This window comes from Poecile atricapillus, chromosome 18, assembly GCF_030490865.1.
Source record: "Poecile atricapillus isolate bPoeAtr1 chromosome 18, bPoeAtr1.hap1, whole genome shotgun sequence".
NCBI lineage: Eukaryota > Metazoa > Chordata > Aves > Passeriformes > Paridae > Poecile > Poecile atricapillus.
Window position 1 is genome coordinate 6097521 of NC_081266.1, and position 21326 is coordinate 6118846.

At 43.2% G+C, this 21326-nt stretch overlaps 1 protein-coding gene across 3 annotated transcripts in view; it reads right to left on the minus strand.

Moving 5' to 3' along the window:
- Positions 1–21326, minus strand: part of ADIPOR2 (adiponectin receptor 2) — a 44810-nt gene continuing 23484 nt past the window's right edge. For all 3 annotated transcript variants that reach the window (XM_058852874.1, XM_058852875.1, XM_058852876.1), the window contains exons 3-8: positions 9589–9708; positions 7652–7823; positions 7038–7224; positions 5814–6001; positions 4413–4606; positions 1–2602 (exon numbers count right to left, since the gene is read on the minus strand). In XM_058852874.1, the coding sequence (XP_058708857.1) occupies positions 2471–2602; positions 4413–4606; positions 5814–6001; positions 7038–7224; positions 7652–7823; positions 9589–9708 (993 nt within the window). In that variant the 3' untranslated portion in view covers positions 1–2470. The remainder of the gene's footprint in view (positions 2603–4412; positions 4607–5813; positions 6002–7037; positions 7225–7651; positions 7824–9588; positions 9709–21326) is intronic.

Genomic DNA, 21326 nt, shown 5'->3' on the forward strand with positions numbered 1-21326 from the left:
TCAATTTGGTTCTTTTATTAGCAGAAGTTAAGAATACAGCAAGTAATAAGATCCCATCTTATATGGAACCATCACCAGAGTCCCCAGCCATCAAAACCCCAGAATGTGCTTCATTGCTTCCAACAGTAAGCAATTGTTAAAAAGAAATATACTGAACAAGGCCACTATTTAATGGGGAAGGAAAGAAGCTGTAGGTCCTAACTATTCTATGGCAATAACCTGCACACAGAGCAAGCAAGCCTCTGACTGCTGAGAGTAAGGCATTCAGGTGCCAACCTGGGAAGAGTTCTCAGCAAAAGCTACAGAAAAGTGCACAGCTAGGTTGTTTTTATTGGAACACACAAACTTCTTGAACAGAGAGACTGACTGGGTTAAGAATAGCAGGTGGAGTACTGTGTTTTTGTAATAGCTCTGTGCTGCGCAGGACCAGGTTACAATCACCCTTGGAGGAGTGAACGTGGGATGACCCAGGATGGAGGCTGCTGCTTCTGCTGGTACTGTTCAGAGGTATCCCAAAGCACCTTCCAGCCAGCTCTGCTTCTGATATGCACACACAGCTCACACACAGCACGCTGCCTCCAGGCACCTCCCCAGCCCCGGCTGGGACACCAGTGCTGCCAGCCCTCACACCCAAGGTGATACTGCCCTTCCTTCACTTCACTGCCACAGACCTGGGAGCAGCTAATTCCAGCCCTGCAGGCACCCAATATCGGGATCCTACTGGGAACTCTGCAGCTGACCTCGCTCTCACAGGCTTTACTCCACTCCAGGGCTGAAGCCTTAATGCCCACTCAGCTTTAGGAGGGGATCATGCTCCTACCTGACTCCATCAGACAAAGCAACTCCCCAAACACACTGACATCCAGGCTATGGGAAGATCTTTGCAATCCATCTCTTCTCTCAAAGAATGCAAACTGAAACTTGAGGGAATCTAAAAAAAAAAAACAAAACCACCCCACACAACAACCAACAACCCTTTACCTTCCTTCCCTGTAAAACACTGCATGCTATGAGCTGTTTAACTCATCTACAAGAGAGGTAATTGCTCTGAATTTCCAGCTAAAGCCTCCAAGCAATACCTGTGCCATAACAAACAAAATGTTCAAGTTTCACCTTCTGACTCCAATGATTCTCCTTCAGTCTGGTTCTGACTGGGCTCCAAAGCTCAAGCTACATCCATTACACAGGAGAAGGGTATTTGCCTCCCTTTATATAGGAGGTGTGTCTGCTCCACAGCAATCCAGCTGAACTCTCAGGTTTAGGCTTAAGAAATACCAGCAGTCCCACTGCTAAAGCACAGATGGAAAGCAGACCCAAGGACAGAAAAAAATAAAGTAAAATAAAATAAAAGGAACTGCACTGGGCTGGTTAGGGATCTATTCCTCCTAAAAGAGAAACCTGCAAACTGCCTTGGCATGTGGAGCCTGACACAGAGGATGGTCATGTGCCTGAGGTGTGCAGTGCCTGCTGAGTCCTGGAGCACACAGCTTCCTCTTTCCAGCCCCTCTGAACCCCACCTCTGTTTCCCCTGACGTGCTCAACGCTCTTCTGACCACTCTGTTACCATCATCCCTCAGAGCAAAGGAAGCAAATGGCAACCATCCTCTCCTGGGGGCCTCTGGGTGTAGGCAGGCACTGATGGAGTTGGACTGTTTGCCATTTCACTGCAGGATCCATCATCCCAAACCTCCCCCTGCACACTGGGAATGCAGCAGCTGCACCTTTCCAGTTACCTGAGCAGATCCATTTGCTCACACCATGATTGATCCTTCACAACCCTCGTGTACATGTCCTGAACCTCCTCCAGGTGCTGGCCACGACCCCACCTTGCCCAGGGCACGCTGGCCACCAGGAAAATCTACAGGGCCGGCGTGCTTCACTCCTGGGAATTTTACCTGGTCCTCCTGCAATCGTTTGTTTTGTGCAAAATTGAAACAGTGTGTGGTACTTGCATGTTGCATTCTTTACAAAAACCCTTTTCCCCCCACCCATTGTTTAAAACATTTATATAAATTTTATTTAAACAGAAAGTTAGAAATCTTATTTACAATTTGTTTTTCTCCCAAAACAGCATCTAAAATCAACGCCCAAACCCTCCAAGAGGATATAAATTTAACCTTGACTTTTTTTTTTCTTTTTTTTTTAAAAAAAAGGAAACCGCTAAGCTATCCCTCCCCAATTCTACAAATAAATATGGCATTGAACAGAAGCCGATTTGGAAAGGGTCCTCTGTAGCTCAATCTGTAGATCCCAAGAATAAATTAGGTTTTCAGAATTTCCTGGTCTTCAAATTGATTTATTCCATTGCTTGAGGTATAGAATTTATCTTGGTTAGTCAGAATCCCCATGAAGCTCCACGCCTCATCAGCTGAAACTTGGATTCTTCTTAGGTATTCCTTTTGCTAAGCCTGGACGCTTCACCCGTGCCGGCGGCTCTCTTTTGGTTCTGATCTGGGGCCGAAGGCTGCTCCTACTGCATCCCCTCCTCCTCTGTGCAGCCCCCTCCCACCGTGAAGCGGAATTCCTGCAGGTTGGAGACCCCGTGGAAGTGCACGAAAGCGCCGGCCACGACGAACACGTGGAACAGCTGGTGGGAGTGGAACTGCGGGAAGGAAACACCTCGGTTGAGCCCTGCTGCCCCCCAAGCCCCTGTGCAGCTGAAGTACACAGTAACACAGTGCCTCTCAGTGCCTCACAGTGCCTCTCAGTGCCTCTCAGTGCCACAGCTGCAGAGCTCTCCAGGCTGTGTTAAAGCCCACCCCTCTGCTATCTTGAGCAAAATAATCCAATTCTCTGCACACACGCATCACCCCCTTCCCTTCAGAGTCATCTGAACCAGCTGGTCCACCAAAAAATGTGCCATAGAACTGCTGGAACTTATCTTTGCAAAGGGGGTCCACCAAAAAATGTGCCACAGAACTGCTGGAACTCATCTTTGCAAAGGGGGTCCACCAAAAAATGTGCCACAAAACTGCTGGAACTCATCTTTGCAAAGGGGGTCCACCAAAAAATGTGCCACAGAACTGCTGGAACTCATCTTTGCAAAGGGGGTCCACCAAAAAATGTGCCACAGAACTGCTGGAACTCATCTTTGCAAAGGGGGTCCACCAAAAAATGTGCCACAGAACTGCTGGAACTCATCTTTGCAAAGGGGGTCCACCAAAAAATGTGCCACAAAACTGCTGGAACTCATCTTTGCAAAGGGGTTTTTCAGATTTTGTTTTAGAACCTTAGGCAAAAGGCTTAAGCAGGACACTTTTAAAACCAGTTCCTCCACAAGACACGCTGGTGGTTCACGGACAAAAAGGGATCCTCTCACACAGGTAACAGCTACAAACTCTGCTCTGGTCACAGGCAAAAGTTTTACCAAGTGGATTCTGCATGCTGGTATTTTATTTCTCTACCACAGAGGAACAGAACAGAAAAATGTGGTATTCTATTAAAAGCTAGAACCAACTGGATGTTCTGAATAAATGCCCAGGATGTCACTGACCAGAGCAGAGCAGAATGAAACTGTGAGGGAGCTACATGACAAAGCATGCCCTTGTCTGAGGGAAGCCACACCAATATGGATAATGCTCCTGAAATATTCCTACAAATGTGGATTTGCAGGCTTCATGGGAAGCTTGGAAAAGAGCTGGTGGCACACCAGTGCTTTTGGAGCTTAGCTCATTATAGTAACAAACAACCCAAGCAAACTGGTGCTGAGCACAAGCTGCTCAAACAGCCCAGGCCTCATCCTCACTTCTGGTCTTCTTTTGGGGTCTTAAACTGCCCTGCAAGTACAGTGGCCTCCCAAAGGTCCACTTCCTCTCATCTCTACTCTTGCTACACCCAGCTCCCTTCCTTCCTTACATCTTCCTCAGGTATTTCTCTTCCAGTCTTCATGATTCTTTCCCTCATACTGAATTTCCCCCACCCACCCAATCACTGACCCTACAATCCTGTCTTCTGGGCCAGAGATCCCCCCTAAGCCTACCATCTCTGTCCAGCATCTTCACTGGCTATGCAAGACGAGGAGCCAGACATGGGGAAGAACACACTGAACATCAATAACTACGTACTGCTCTGCACAGAAGGTAAAGATGTGTCTTTGCAGGATCCTCAACGCACACACACACACACACAAAAATGTCTGCAGTTCCTCACCCATCTGTTAAAGCTATCCAGAAATGTTCTGAGGTGAATCTACACACCAGCAGTTACCTCAGACCAGGCAGGTTGTGCCAGCTTGGCAAGAGAGGCACCAGCTAAGCCAGGCTCAGAGAGCCCAGAGCCATTCGGCCCCTGAAGACCTATTGCTTGTGGTGCAGCAGTGAGATACTTGCAATAACATTGACACAACATCCTTCAGGCTCAAGGGGAACCAGCTTTCAACTTGGTCTCCTCATCCAGTCACTCAGTAGACTCACCCAGATGTCACACTTGCCAGGGAAGAATCTCTCCGGGATGCGGGCAGCATATAGTGCAGCACCAGTGATGTACAGGCATGCCATGAGTGCCAGCCAGCCTATCTGCCCCATTGTGGCTGCTTTCAGGAGCCCCTCAGAGATGACAAAGTGCAGAGTGGGAATTACCCCACTAAGACCCAGACCTAGAAATACTCCTGGGAGGTAAAGAAAATGCGGGAGAGTCAGGTTTGAAGGCAGTGGCGGCAAAGGGAGACAATGAAAACACAAAAGCTACGGAAGGAAAACTCAATATTTGCCAAAGCTGCAGAGAGGTGACAGCTCCTGAAGCTGCAGGTCCCCAGAAGAGATTTATTGGAAAGGAAGCTAAAGAATGCACAAACTTCCTTCACAGACCAGAAGCTACTCAGCTCTACGTCCCAGCAGATAGCTGGAATGTTTCATTTAGTGATTGTGCCTGCCAGCTCCAGTGTAGGTGAGGCCAGTTCCTGCTCTCAGCCTGTAGAGGGAACTGAGACCACACAGACCGAGCCTCACTCCAGCACCACCGCTCAAGAGCAAGACAAGGAGACACAACAAAGAGATTGTTTATCATGTTCTGCACAAGCACCCCTAGGAAACAGAAAAGCAGCATCTGTGCTCATCTGATCTGCCATATAAGAGAACACTGTTTACTTGTTTGGATTTTAGCGGCAAGGACAGAAAACTTGTAAAAACAGTGGGCATGGTGGGGGAATATTCATGTCCCACACAGAGATTTTAAGTTTGGCAAGCTGAACACTCTGAAGGCACCCAAACCTGTCCAGGAAATCTAGATTTACCGTAGACAGCACGTGCAGGTTAAGAAATAAGAAATATTACTATTCAACCCAGCTGTGTGCACATTCCAAAGCTGCCCCCTAAAGCTCTCTTTCTTCCTACCTCAAAATGTGAAAGCAAATCTGGCTTTGTTCTTTTGATGATGTGAAGAGAAAAACAGTCTTTATCTCAAATCTGTGTTTTATCCAGGCAAATCATTCAGATTAATTCAATCATTCAATGATTTGCTAATGCTATAAAAAAAGCACAAGCACTACAAGTACACATATACACACCAAGCAGTCAGTTGTTTTTTGAGAAAGCAAAGCTGCTAGATGCAGCTAGAAATCCTTTGCACCACCTTTCCTACTGCACGTGTTACTGTCCATTTCAGGAATGCACTTTTCCAGGACTTGCACCAGCCCTTATCTGTGCATTCAGCTGGGTACAATAAATGCTGAAAGAAAACCCATCAAGCTCCCAATTCAAGAATATTAAGTCTATAAAATTAAGCTCTCTAAAGTCTTCCCAAGGTGCTTTGTCCAAGTGGCAAGCAGGAAGCAGGAAAGACAGTCAAGAAGCAAAACAGTTAAGTTCAGGTCTTACCTGCCCTTACACCCCGGTATTCAGGGGTGGCAAACATGTCCCATTGTGAGACAATTATGGCTGCAATGCCCAGGACACAAATCACAATCAAGTAGATGAAGCAAGGCTGAGGGTTGCAATAGAAGGAGTAGTACAGCCATGGTACAAAGCTGCCCATTATGAGGAGTGCAATGCCAGAATAATCCAGCCTAGAAGAAAACAAAAATCAGTGTCATAAGAAGTGTGAACCTTTGGAAATCCTCACACCCACACACTCTTTAGTCTACTTCTCACTGCAACTAAATTACTCTCACAATTGCAGCTAAGGGCCTGATGGCAGCTCTTCCACCTACAGCAATGGAATACCTTGACAGACAGCCAGGAAGGCCATTTTTGACACAGTCATCAGCAATACCTTCAGCAGCCTTTAGACCAAAGCTTTCTGAGGAAAGCTCACATTTTAGTTTCAGATGAGGAAAAAAGCAGTGCAAGAGCCCTCTAAAGACAGGGCACACAGTATTTTCTGAGAACACAGCCAAGGCAAACACTTCAGTATCTGACAAGTGTGAGTTAGCTGGGCATCAGCTTCAGTGACCACAGTGGAATAACACTGCAATTTTTCAATCACGCCGGTTTTAAAAAAGGAAATCCACAGCCCCTGCTTTTCACCACACCCTGACAAAATACTCCTGCAAAAGTTGATGGAGTTAATTTTTCAGATGGGGATTTTAACTGCTGGGCTACTTTAGAGGTGGTCTTGCAGATTACAGAATCCTAGGTAGAACAGTCTTAGGAAATACCAGCTATTCAGCAGCCAGCCAAAAAGAGAGCGTGCAGTACAACCAAAAGACCAAGACTCTTGATGCACACTGTGGAACTGTCTTACATAAGTTTAAGGTTCAAAGTTAGTCAGAGCAGCTGAAATGACAAGAAGTAATGGTTGCACTAAAAATTCAAAGTCCTGCAAGTAAGCTCAAGGCGTATTACTTACAGCAGCAAGATGCAAGCACATGCCTGCCAAACAGCAGAAAATGATGGAGTTTTAAGACTCAAATGACAGCACAAAAACTCATGCTGAAACAAACTATAATTAGAAGAAGCTGCATTAAATCTCTGCTCAACTCTGTTCCAAAGTACATGCAGTCATGAAATGAACAACTCCCACACTGGGGCTCCAGGCACAAACCCCAGGCCTGTTTTCCCACCTGTTTCCTATTTGGCCTGCCCTGTTCTCTAGGCACTTACTTGGAGAAGAGCCGGGAAACACCTTCTGAGTGGCAATAAACTGTGTGGAAGAGCCATGAGAAGGAGAGGCAGAGGATGGCTCCCAGGAAGAACAGCCCAACGACCACTTTCTCCTGCACAGGTGCTACGAAGGACATGTTTGGCCGGAACATGTAGAAGATTCCCAGACAAAGGAAGAACACACATCCTGCAAAACAGCAAGGCAGAGAGCTGTCAAGTCCATGCATACTGAAAGCTTTTCTTTCTGCAAGCATCACCACTCCCCTTCAAGGCTCTCACAAGTTGAAACTGCTCAGAAAAGATGCAACTTAAGTGTGTTCCTGTGGCAAGAAATGCAATCCCAATTAACACCTACACACTTGGGAAAAGAAGGATCTAACAGTATTTTATTAACAACTAGGAAATGTTTCATGCATGGGTTTGTATGGCATGCCATAATTGATCAAGTCCCATCCATCTGTGATGGGATAAAACTAGGAGAGGGATACCAAGCTGCTGATTTAGCAGGTTCCTAGTGACAACCCAATGGCCCCTTCTATCTCTCTTTCTTTTCTTTGAGAGCAACAAAACCATTGGATGAGATTTAGGATCAGATTAAAGCAAGCTGAGAGTACCCAGGAGATGTGTCCAGATGTTGCCAGTCTCTGTGTGTATTCTGAAGATGCTCTTGAAACAAGCCCTGAAGGAAGGCATGGGTGGTCTGTGTCCATGCAGCAGGTAGTCATTGTCCTTCAGCCAGTCGGGCAGAACGTCGTGGGGAATGACTCTCCATCGGCCCTCCCACACCTAGGGGTTCAAAGAGTTTTGTGAAACACAGGGAATGAGCTCCACCAGTGCATGGAAATAGTCAGAAAACCTATTTTAGTGACAGTGCTGGAGTTAACCTGTGAGTACAGTAAAGAGAAGAGAGCTGATGGAATAGCTCTGGGGAAATATCATGCTAAAGTCACTGTTCCCAGCTCAAAACGAGCTGCACCACCAGAGAAGGAAATACTTCAGCATTCCATTGGACAGGAAGGCTATTGGGCATCTTTACTGCTGATGGAGAGAAAACATTTAATTTGCTTCCATGTTCTGTTCTTTCACAGGCCACCTTCTCCATTTCACTGAAGAAGCCTACACCTAGCTGTCTCCAATAAATACATAAATAAGCCTGTTCCTCCACCCTGTCTGCTAGCACTTGGGGGAGGCTAGTACTAAGAGGGGCCAGAGAATGTGAAAGGGTGAGAGCCCAGCAAGAAGAGTCCAACCCCTTATTCAGGTTGGGCAAAAGACGCTCCCAAGCTCACAACCAAATCGTGACAGAGCCGTTAAGGCAACACTCAGGACTCTCAATTCCATGTGATTTCTTCTTGAAAGGGAGAGAGGGGGTTTGTGCACAGAGCTGTTCCTGCAGCTGGCTCCAGAGGAAATGAGTGTGCACAGATGTTCCCAGCACTGCTTCAGTGACACAAGGCACAGGGAGGCTTCAGTGTGGCAGCACCACCAGGGACAGGGGGAGCAGGGAACGGCTTTATGTACCGGGGCTGTTTCTGCAGGGCTCCTTGGACTTGCTGGCTGGCTAGAGTTACAGGAGCAAGGCTGAAGGTTCCTGAAACACTAAGTTTAAAAAAGCTACATTCTTATTTCAGTTTCAACAACACGAGCCCAGGGTTTTTAAATCAATTCTCCACACTCGTGCGTGGAAGCAAAACAAAGCTATCCAGAATAACCAGCCCAGTTAAAGACTGGGTTCTTAAATACATTAAACAAGAAAATAACTGATTTAGTCCATGAACAAAAAATGTGAATTGAGGTAGAAACAGAAGGAGGTAATTCATTTTACACAATACATCCTATAAAACATTTTAAAAGAGGCAAAGATACAGAGTAAAAAAAAAAATAACCAACAAAAGCAAAAAACCAAAATGACCCATACACAAAAGACCACCAAGTAACTAGGGTCCCTCTGTAAAGTAGTTCACAAAACCAGCAGGAACCACTGTATAAAGGGGCAGCATTCCTTTCAGAAAGGAGGGCCAGAGACTGACACAGCCCAGTGGCTCTAAAAAGTAGCAAAAATTGAGCCAAGGTCAACAATTACAAAATCTACAATAGATTTACTTATGTATGGTTTCAATATGGCATTGCTTTCACGTCAGGGACAAAGCTTATTCTACAACAGATGTAAACGGTGCTGGAAAAGCAAAATATTTGCAAATCTGAAGAAATCTGGTCAAATGACCTTGTAAGTCAAAGTGCCTTGAACCAGAAGGCTTTTGTTCTGCTTTGTACTCACAGGTGTTTCTCAAGGGACACACCTGAGTTGCATGATCAGCTCTGGAGTCTCAGTTGTGAATCCCTATTGTTCCACGCTCTGCGATTTAATCCTGTATGACAGACAGGTGCTGAGGAAGTGCAGCATTGCTGCTTAGAACACAAGATGCCCATCTGGGGGAGTGAGAACCTCCTCTCCCTCACATTAGCAGTGCAGCTGCTCCAAGTACAGCCTGCTGTCCACTGGAGCTTCCTACGAAAAGAAATTACTTCAGCAGTTTCCACGTGTCCTTACCTTACACACGAATTCTTCCATTCTCTCCATAGCATGGTGGGCTTGTAGAAGGGGTGACATTCCCATAAAGCCTTCATCCTCTTGAGGTGGTTCATCATTGTGTTTATTATCCTCAGAACACTGGAGGGGAAAAAAAAAAAAGAGAAAATGCTTTGTAGAAAGATGAACAGAGGAAGGCGATGTTGTTTTCCATACAAAACTATGAACTGAGGTCTTGGCAAATAAAGAAGTCTCTCCTTGCACGGCACTGAGAAAAGAATTCAGAAGAACAAGCAAAAAAATGATTACATTCTTAGGTACCTGAGAACAACTCACATGTCTAATCCATTCTGCATATGTTTCCAGCAGGTTTGGGAGCCAGCAGTGCTCCTCTAAGTTACGCTTCATTAAATCCCAGATATGGAGGCTGAGGCTTGCAGCCTTCCCACCTCTAGGGAAGGATTACTCCCTATTTTGTGTTTCAATGTCACTGTGCCGGTGTTAATGCCTCTATAATGGATCTGGCATTTCAGGGTAATAAAAGGTAAGCCAAGGAGAGGAATCCCTTTACCTTGTTAGAGATGTTTTACCTCAATTTGCAGTCCAAATCTGAAAATCTATTCTGTTTAACTGACACTTCTGTTCAGTTTCTAATCCAGTACTGGAATTAACTCATTTATTTGATTTTTCAAGGTATTTCAGAAACTACTATGAAACTTCTGCCAGTTAGACAAAGGCAACTTATCAAAGAAAAGCACTATCAGGGATCAGAGTTTTAAGCAAAGTTCAAACAAAGAGAAACATCCATATCCTCAGGATGTACCAAGAGAATTACAAGAAGGAAAATTAAAATAATCCTCTGAGCTGGGATATCAGGCTGGTACACATCATTAATAACTTTACAGGAACAGTTTGCTAGTTCTCTGCTCTATCATGACTTATCACATCATCTGCATATTTTGATTCACTCTAGCTTCCCATGGAGGAGAAAAGCAGGGGGCCGTGGAAGTTCTACATTCCTGTTTGCTTCCCACCATGCTCATGGCCCATCAGAGACTCCAATCAACACTTCAGCTTCCAAGATAAACAAACTGGAGGAAACTGGGAAGGAGAGAAGGAGCTTTTTGCACCTTTCAGACTGAATGCAGAGAGCTGCCATGCACCCCATGGCCACGCCAAGAGAGCCCCACAGCCAGCACTGATTGAGACTGGCCTCCTCCAGATATCCCACAACACTTTTCCCCCTCCTATTCCCATACCATGGTTAACAACTTAAAATTCTAGATGATGTATCAATAATATCATCCAAATAAATGACTGAGAATAGAGTATATAACCTCACTTTATCTACAAATTCTTGTCAGTAATGTTCAGATCAATGCCCTGAACTTTCACATCAGGGATGGGAGCTGGCTGTGCATTTGTCCCACATCACAGCTCTCTCCTTGGTGTCAAGCCTTATTAACTATTTCTGTCAAGTAAACTCAAAAAAGCTGCTTAAAATTCTCATTTTTGAATAAATAAAAGGAGACATCTTCCAGCCTACAGTGAGCTATCCAGAGCCTTCAATGCTTTTTGGAGTTTTGATAGAGAAATGACATGTTCATACCTGTTTTGTACCCAAGTCTTGCAGTAGTCACTGAAGATTCATCTTTCAAAGAGGTCCCATCCCAGTTCTTGACCCAATTTTGCTTACCCAGAATGCAATTTCTGGTATGTAATACACAGTACACATCCTTCAAATTTTATGTATGACCTCACAATTGTCCAGGAAAACTTGATTGCCTAAACCAATTCTTTTAAACCCATGTCCCTTGTACTTGTGTCTATTCACCTTCATTTATCATTCCAGTGAACAACTCCTCTGAACAATATCTTGTATTTTACAGCAATGGCTGATATATTGACCAGCTCTAAGCAGATTCTCCAGCAGAAAAAGGCAGCATTAAATACACTCACTCTGCCTAGCTTAGCCCATTAGTGCTATTCAGAAAGGCACCAGGCAACAGAAAGATGCAAATAGGTTTAATATCCTTCTAAAATAGGCATGATTCCTGTTAGGCACAGGAATAAAAAGCCAATTTGGTTTCATTCTGACTCAACAACATTCACTGACATTACTTCCCCACACTGTCAATTTGACTGCCTTTTGCTGCTAATGGAGCTCTCCAGGACTCTCGGTTTTCAATATCATAAATAATTAACTCAAGGTCATAGAAACACAGAATGGGCTGGGTTAGGAGGCAGCTTTAAAGATAAACTAGTCTAAGTGCCCTGCCATGGAGGCATGGAGAAGATGCTCATGATAGTCTGCACAATTTAGAAGCCAAAGCAGCCTTTGGTTTCCCAGAGCATGTCTTATGGAAAAGCCTTTAAGTTCCAGTGCATTTGACAGAAGCAGCACTGCTGTGCCTTTTAGCTACTCCAGAATTCCCTCCCCCAGCAGCACACAATAACAAGCTCAAAAGGGGTGAACAACTTAGTAACCCTCAATTTACACAACTGGGTGGACTGAAGGAAAAAAAGGTCCCTTATGGAATCAAAGCCTGTATTCATTGCAGTCTGCCCAGTGACTCAATGCCAAAAAATGTTCATTTCCCCCTCTGCACATACTCCCAGTTTCTAGAATGATGGGAAGGCTTAAATTTGAACAGACTGTAAAGCTTGAAGAGCACAGCTATTTCTGAGCTAGTCCAAAATCTTTGCATTTTGGCCATGTGCCTACAAACAAATCATTATTGAGCTTCTTTTGGTGATAAAAGGAATTCATATCATATACACAGTCCAGATTACTGCCAAAAAATGGAATTGATTTTACTATCTCCTTCCTGCCATTAAACTGCAAAATTAGCATTCAAGGGAAGAAAACTAAAGCTCAACTTCTTAGTCCTTTTCTTGCTAAGGAGGCAAAAGGAGGCCTGTTCTGGAACACCCATCCTCCCTTGACTCCTGCCCAAAGTCTCTTTGGGAAGAACAGTAAACTGTGCTTGTTGAAAGCCAGAAATCTACAGGGCAACACCAACACCAGTTTTCACTTGGAAATCTGAAGGAGTCTGTTGACTTTCAGTCCTTCAGGCAATGACTGAAAGGAAAAAATACCACTCTTCTGCTTAGGTATGTATTGTAACATTTCCACTGTGACTAGCTCCTTCATATCTCAGGACTTGTGTATTTTCTCCTCTTCAGCTGACTGTATCAGAAATTCACGAGTAATTCTAGACCATAACAACATAAGCAAGCACATTCTTTTAGGATGCATTCCCAACTATTTCTAAGTCCTGCCCACAGGATCACATTTTGAAATTAGAAACATATTGGGTAAATAATATCACTTGCCTAAGACTGTGCAAGAAATGAGAGTCCAGAAGAAAACTCTGATACTCCCACTTTTAATGAGCTGTGGTATATCCTGAATTAAGTGCTTCAAGAATAACTTTTGCCTTTGTAGTTTCTAGCCCATAGGCCGAAGGGATTTTCACTAGGCTGATGTTTCAGATGGTTTTTACATCATCTAATTTACTCAACTTCTTTCAAAGCATCTCAGATTTGACTAAATAATTCTGTGAAGTCTTCAGAGCATTTTAGAGCATCTTTAGATAAACCCCCTGGTTTGTAACAAGCAAACTTGTTACAATCAGCAGTTGTCACACTTCTGCTGAACACGTGCAGCAATGCCTACAATCAGTGCTTCACATAAATCAAAAATCATGGCTCTGGATACTTACACTCTAAAAGGTCTGGACACTTAATTCTATGGAAATGCCAAGCAATTGCTCCAATTTCAATCCTATTCCCTTTGCAAATTCACAAAGTATTAAAGCTGCTAAACCAGTACAGGTACCTATGAGATGGAAATTATCCAGCAGATGTATAAACACAAGCTGAGCTGAGTAACAGTACCAGAGAATAAAATAAATCTGAAGGACAAGTGAAAATATCCAGAGGAACCAGCTTTACTGGTTTATCCATACTCACTCTATTTTGTGAAGCATTACAGCTTCTTTCGTGATAACAGTGGCAGACAAGAATGTAAAGGAAAAGGTAGAAATCAGACTTAATTAAATCACTTTGTACAGAGAACCAGGCAACACACTTCCAGGGACAGATCATCACCAAACAAGAATTCCAGAGCATATTTTGGTAGGGATCAAAAAGGTTTAATACCAAACCCAAGACTTAGAGCACCAGAGCAAACAAAGAGCAAGAAACCCAAGAGCTCAACTGCACAGTGCTGATCATTAAGTAAGTTTAAGAGTAAAATTTCACTTTTATTGCAACGGCACAAAAGGTAAAAAAAAGTTTACATTTAGTACAAGAATTTCTTGTTTGAATGCAGTCCAAAAATGTCAGATCACATAGCCAAAGATCCTGTTACAGAGAAAAGAGAAGTAAAACCTGCTCTAGTAAATGCAACATACTTCTCTTGTCTACTGCAACAGCTTATCCTTCTCACACAGACTAAGGGGTTCTACACTATCACTCTCAAACCTGTTAACAGAAACACTGTTTAATAATGTCCTTACTATGGAAAAGCCTGTCAGAAGTCAAGTCATAATTGGAGAAAAAGATTCCAGAAACATTTTTCTCACTTTTGACTAAGTTATGTTCAATGGACTTCAAGCAAAGTTTATTTTCTGGAGGGGTCTGTATTTTCTTGATGTCAGTTTAAAGATTTCTAGAAAGTTTCAGGGTTTGCACATGACTGCTGCTTGAACAAGTGACAAGTTCTGGTTCATCACCTCAGAAAGTGTCATCAATGTTGCTAATTTGAGTGTGCAAACTAAAAGATAAATGAAATCTGAATGGAACCACTTTTTTTACTCTAAAAAGTGGTCATCTTCTCCTTACCCCCAAGCTGACCAACACCCAGCCTGTCTCCCAGCAGAGAGCAGCAGCTCCCAGCCAGCTCCCCCCAGTTCATGTACTGGGCTCCATGGTCTGGAATATCCCTGTGGTCACTTTGGGACAGCTGCCCTGGCCACGCTCCCTCCCAGCCTCTCGTGCCCCTCCTCACTGGCAGAGATTCTGAAAACCTCTTGACTCAGGGTAAGCACTGCTCAGCCACAATTAAAAACTCAGTGTGTTATCAGTGCTATTCTCACCCTAAATCAAACCACTGACCTGTACCAGCTTCTAGGGAGAAAATGAGCTGTGCCAGTCGCAACCAGGACACAACTAGCAAGGGCAATAAAACTCTCCTAAACCCCAGAAAGGGCACAAGCCTTCTGCATTAGAGTTTCTTTCCAGACAGTCATTACTCAGTTACCAAGGAGCCTAACTGACCATGCACATACCTTAATGTAGTATTAAGCTCTGGAGTTAATGAACTCCCATGTCTCAAAGTTCAACTGTCTGTGCTGCCAATTCACCACCAAGATGTCACCAGTGCCCTAAACCTACCACCAGGGGAATTTTCAAAGCATGATGCAGTCTGAATCTGTTCCAATATTCTTGCTTCCTTCAGCTGCTGACAGACACTCCCCCACTCTCTTCTTGATCAGTGAGTGCCCTGACAAAACTCTGTGCCTTGGTAGGGACACAGGCAAGATAGCTCACAAAACCCAAATGTCTTGATTAACACTGAGTCATGGTATATTATATGACATGGTACTTACAGTTTTCTTCTTAAAACTCAAGTTACAAAACATATGTTGCTGCATTTACAATACCACTGTTATCCTCCACATTAAACTGAAGTCACAAAGTCTAGACATGACTCGGAGTTTTTGCTCTTGTTTATCTTGATCTCATCAGATGAATGATTAATAGTGCTTAACATGACATTCAAGTCATTTTATGTTCCTTGGGGCAGTGTGCCAGATTCAGTAATTCGAGAGCTTTCAGCATAATGGCCAAGATACGTTCAAGGCTGTAATATAAAAATGTTATTTTTCTAATCATGGTTCTGTAACATCCCTTTCAGCTGGCCAGATTGGTTTTTTTCAGCAGCAACTCCTCTGTGTCCATTCTGTCAGCTGACCTTGTATCAGCCAGCCTTTTGTAAAGAGGGAGCAGCAGTAAGTGCTGCCATGCCATTTCTCCTAAAAGCCTGTTGCACATTTTCCAGAATTTCATCAACTTCTATTCTTTGGGTTATAAGAAATTAACTGGAAATGAACAGCACCATAAAACTTTCCCTGACTTCCCCTAATTTCTGCACATACCAAGTTATTTTAAAATAACAGCTTTGTCCTTTAGCATTCACATTCTCCCTGACAAGCTGGTAAACACAGCAACACCACAGTTTCCAAAAGGCTGACTACATCCACCCTCCAAGCAGGGTGTGCAAAGCTGCCTTTGCTGTCACTGGACCAAAAAAGGTCTTTCATTAGCACAGTGCCAAAAACCCTTTAGGCCTGTTGGTCAAAATGTCAAGTACTTGGAGGTTCCTGGAGTTTAGTGGTTTTCCTTTGTAGGTCACCTTCTTATAAAAGATACAGTCCATTTAATATAGCACTTGAAAACAGCTTTACACAACTGGTCATGGGTGACTGCTTGCTGGCACTCATTAAAAACAAGCACTAACATTGAAAACTCATTCAGCAAGTAGTCCTAGGACAAAGTCACATTTTGGTTTCAGCAGTCTTGCTAGAACACTCTGATTAGAACTAGCTCCCTTGTCAAATATCTTCAGATGGAAAGGGTCTGGAGAATCTCTGAGAAGCAGCAGCAGCAGCTACTGATTTTCTGTCAATGGCCAGGATCTGACGAGGGCCCAAGGCCTCAATGCCCACATGTGCTCAGCAGTATTTTGGGGGTGAGCCTGGAGAAATTTGTTTCTACTGCAGAAAAGTCTCATGTGCCTATTTCTGCTCCTCTGCCATTGTTAATCCTGACAGCAGAAAAAGAAAACAAGCATGCTGGGCTTATGGAAAAAGAAATGCTCTGTTACAAAAATAAACAGAGAGAGATTGAAAGTGTACTGCTGAACTTAACAGCAGAGTCAATCAATCTGAAACAGTTGGAGGAAGATGCAAGTTAACCCAGCAGTACAACACTATTTTTTTCTCTTATATCACTGTAAAAGGTCAACACCCCCACCACTGCTGCCCAAATCAGGCAGATAGGATCTCCAGGAGAACAAAGGCAAAACCCATGGAATCTAACCCCTGTCCAGGGAAACTGTTGTGCCAGTGAATGATAAACAGAACTACTCCCTCCCTCTCCTAATTTCAACACAGAGCACAGCAAGCAATGGTTACAAAACCTGCTGGCAGGCAGCAAACTGCCAGCACCAGCACTTCCCCTCCCAAAGCACAGAAACACTCCACAGTAATAGAACACAGCTGAATCCAGCTGCAAGGCAGCAGCCATCACCCACGACAAGTTCCTTGGTACTGCAGTGAGCGTTTCCTGGCACACAGCACACAAGAGAATGGCCATTCCTACGTGCTGCCAGCCTTCTGGGTATGCAGGGCTGACTGGAGCACCAATCTGCCTTTTCTGCAGATTTTCAACCTCTGAGAGTCTGTTCATAACCCAGCACATCAGCTGCCAGCAAGGGAGGCTCAGCATCTGAGCAGCTCAGGACTGTGGAGCCTGGAAACCATCTCCATAAATGTGTCTCATTGTCTTCAGACTAAGTGGGAATACTTGGAGATATTCTGCTCTCTGTATCCAAAAATGCTTTTCTGTACAAAAAAATAAATTACTATATTCAAGCACTTACTTCAGTGACTAGCAGTCTGAGTAAAATTCACATTACTTCCAGTTCTTAGAACAGCAAGTGAAGGAGAAATGCAGATGTTAAGATCTTTTGATCTGAAGCAAAATGTCAACCCACATGCTTTCAAAGAAATAACATTTCTTCCCAAGAGTTGCAGAAATGGAAGAAATGAAGAGGTGATAAAGAAATCTACAGAACATCAACATTTGAACACAATCAGCTTTAAAACAAAAGGAAATGTGCTTTGGTGGGACCTCAAACTTGACCCCAAACTTGCCAAGCCTCTTCCATTCACACTCTACCAACAAAACCTGCAATGCAATGGAGGAAGAAGGCAAGTGCCAAGATTTCAATCATAACTCCAACAGAAAAATGCCAAACTGAAAAGAAAGCTAAACTGTTTGAAACGTGCAAGTAGATCTACAAAGGATGAAATTTCACACAATGAATTTACAAATATTGGCTCCAGAAAGACTATTCTTAAGACTCAAATGTCTCCCTTTGACCTTCAAGACTTCACCTGTCTTTTTCACCCAGCTGGCATGCACCAGAAAGTCAAGTAGACAATTCAATTTATTTACATGCATCCTTCTGCAGTCTGTAGTCTGCTTTTGTAGGTAATTTATAAATATTTCTGTAACAGAAAAGGCTTTGAGTGAGTTCTGTGATTCAATTTAAAAGCCTTGAGTCATTAGCTCACCTTCAATTACTCTAAAAATTCTCTTTTGTACCTGAAATTCTGTTCCCTCCTTCTGCCTTCCTCCTTCAAGTCTCTTGGGTATTTATGTCTATAAAGACTCCTGTAGGTACATGGAGACATCATGAAATTTGTCAGAGGTCAACTTAAGTTCTCCTTTCAAAGCCCCAGCTCCCTGAGAAGAAATCCAGAGGAGTATTTACCCAAATTTCTTCTGCCCATTCAGAGGACTTGAGGGCTACACAAACCTCCTCCCAGAATTTTAGTGTAGTTTATCAAACACCTCAAAGCAACAGGTCTCCACCTTAGGGGCACATTTTGGTGATAAAAGGAATCATCATCCCAGCACAGGGAAAAGCCAGGATTGGAACAAAGGCAAAGAAAATGGCTTTTTTGTTTACCTCCTGTCACTGACAGGTTAAAGTACAAAAGGAAAGAGTCAAGCACAGGGTTTGGGGCTGCATAAAGAGCCCATTGAGCACATGGTAAGAAGTCACATGCACTGGATTGTGTCAGCTTAACAAAGTCACAGTAGGAGAGATTTCTTTAGGAACTATCACTGCTGGAATTACAAAGGCAGTTAAAACACAGAAACTCTGGGACAGGAGAAAGGATGCTGTCCCAAAGGCAAGGCAATCCAGGATGCTACAGGGGGGAAGCACCTGCTGAAACATGCCTTACCAGCACCTAGTGTAAACAAGAAAAAAGAGGTTTAAACAGTGGAAGGAAGGAGAAATCTGCAGCTCACTTGATCCTTTTGTCATCATCAAGTGCTTATCATGCAGACAACTGGTCACTGTTTGTCCACATCACAAAAGGCTCAGCACTCACCTGCCACTACACTAATTTCATGTTTAAAGACAGCAAGATGTGCATCTACTCCTTGAAACTGGTACTGGGAAGAGGGGATAATCTAGGGACATATTTGCACTCTAGGAGAGAATAGAGGGTTACAGAATAAAACACAGACTGAGAGGTTTGGGTATAAAAAGGATATTGATGTTATAGGATTTGTATCTTCTCATAGGAATCGTGATAAAATTGGCAGATTAACAGCACTGGCAGAATGATGCAGCTGTGTCATTATTACTATTTTGAATAAGCATGTTCAATATGGCTAGTAATTCTTTGCTACATGAATCTACTGAATGCCACAATTTACAGAAAGTAGGATCTTTAATTTTTAGCTCACAGCTATGCAACCTCCCAGGTAGGTTACTGATGTCAGGGTCAAAAGACTCAGAAAAAAAACTTTTTAAGAGGAAACCTTATTTCTTAATATCATCTTCATTTTCTTAGCAAAAAGATGCTGTATTACTTATGAGGACCAATATTTTGGCCCATCAAAATTAGAAGTACATATTATGCAATGCAAGCTGTGAGGAAGATGGAAATTAATTCTGAACAACATAATGACATGCTTCCATGCCTTCCTTCTTAGAAAAGACTATTAAAATAATTCATAAAAAATTCATCAACTACTACCTCTTAAGAGCTCTGACTGCCTACTTCTACAAGTGGAGCAGGAAGTGGATATAAAAGTAGGGAAAGGAATCATGTATAGGAGAGTTTGGAGAAGATTTTATATAATTAAAGAGCTGCAGGGTAACAGGAGGCACTAGGAAAATAACACCATATTATCACAGGATAAAAATACAGATATTTTTCCACTAATACCGCAAGTCCTAGGCCCATTACATTTTAGAATACATATTTATTATGATAAAAGCTTTTCCTAAGTCGAAGCATTTAAAAGCATACTAAATGATGATGGTGGTTCTACCATCAAGACATGACACAACCCTCATCCAACACTGTTACCATCAACTGCAGCGTGGCTGCTTGAGCACAACAACACTGATGGAGTGGGCACTACTGAGAGCTTTTATAAACTTATCTTTAGCCTGAGTGCCTGAGCACTGTTGACACCTAGCCAGGAACAACATCCTTGTATGACCGTCACCTAAACACAAACCCCTTCCAGAGCAGAGGAAAATCAGGCTTTGGAACTTTTAAGTGGTGCTAATGACCTAATAGGTGTCTCTGCTGAGAGCCAGAATGAACAGCACAGCAGAAGAGTGAATCTGAGCTGACATTTGAGCAGCAGCTGTGCTGGGGCTTACACCAGGCAGAGGAGGATGTACAGCATAATGTTTTTTCCAGATTATTTGCAACATTGCAGAATATCACATAATAAAGGCCATTTGGCAAGCCAGTGTTGGTACTTTTGACAACAAAGTGTTTCAGGATGATCCATTAGAAGCATCAATTATTCAGCCTTTTAAGAGAAAAAACAATCTAAAGACATCATACTAACAAACCCAAGAAATCACAGAGGACAGGAATAAAAGGATGAAAAAAAAGAGTTTAAAAAGCAGGAGGCCATATATGGCAGAGAAAGTGATGCAGATTAAGATGTAACAGCAAGGCCCAAATGGCAAAAACAAATTTCTGTGACAGTACTTTAGAAGACCAGGAAAGAGAAGAGAAATCAAACACAAAAAAGCCAAACACTTGTAGTGAGCCAAAACAAAAAAAACACTAACTTTTGTTGTATGGATGAAAGCAAAAAAATCAAAAAGACAACATGTGTTATGAATGCCTGAGAGATAGAATGAAAGTATTTCAACCATTTCGCTGCCAAAATGTTAGAATTTAACACTGATTCATCCAGATAATTTCTGTTTAGCCAGGCAAATGTACAGAAAGAATTAAAGCACACAAGCAGTCATGGACTTCTACTTTGGGTATTCCATCCATAGGCAACAGGTAACTCTCATTATTCAAGCAGGAAAGTCAGAGACAAGAATGACAATGGCCTTCAAAGCAGATAATCCCAAACACACCAACATGTAAATTCAAAATATCTGCTAGCACAGCTCAAGTTTTCTTTTCCTAACCAGCCTTGGCCAAGACTTTGCACCTCAAACACGTGCTTCACAACCTTCCACAAGATGGAAAAAGACTCTGGGTGTTTCCCTTATCAGGATACTGAAAATGTCCCGGAGAAGTTACAGCAGTACAAGTGTGAGTGCATCGCCTTGGCTTACTAGACAGGAATACCAGTCCTGACTTCTCATTACAAGAATGCTTGGAACTAAACTCTGTCAGGGCTCCAACTCATCAAGCTGAGAAGGCAAATACCAGTTCTCATGTCAGCTGATCCATGACTGGGCCACGCACATTCCCAGAACTTGTGGCAAATGCAATTACAGCCACAGCCCAACATGCATTAAGTAGCACCAACATAATTTTGCTGCTGGCTAAAACCACGCAGTTGCTGTGACTGAGCTGATACAGTAAACTCATTAATCCATGATAAATTGAATAGAGAGCCTAAGATTAATGCTTCTTCCACTTAACTATGCTGATATCCATCTGAGCATATCCCAGGAG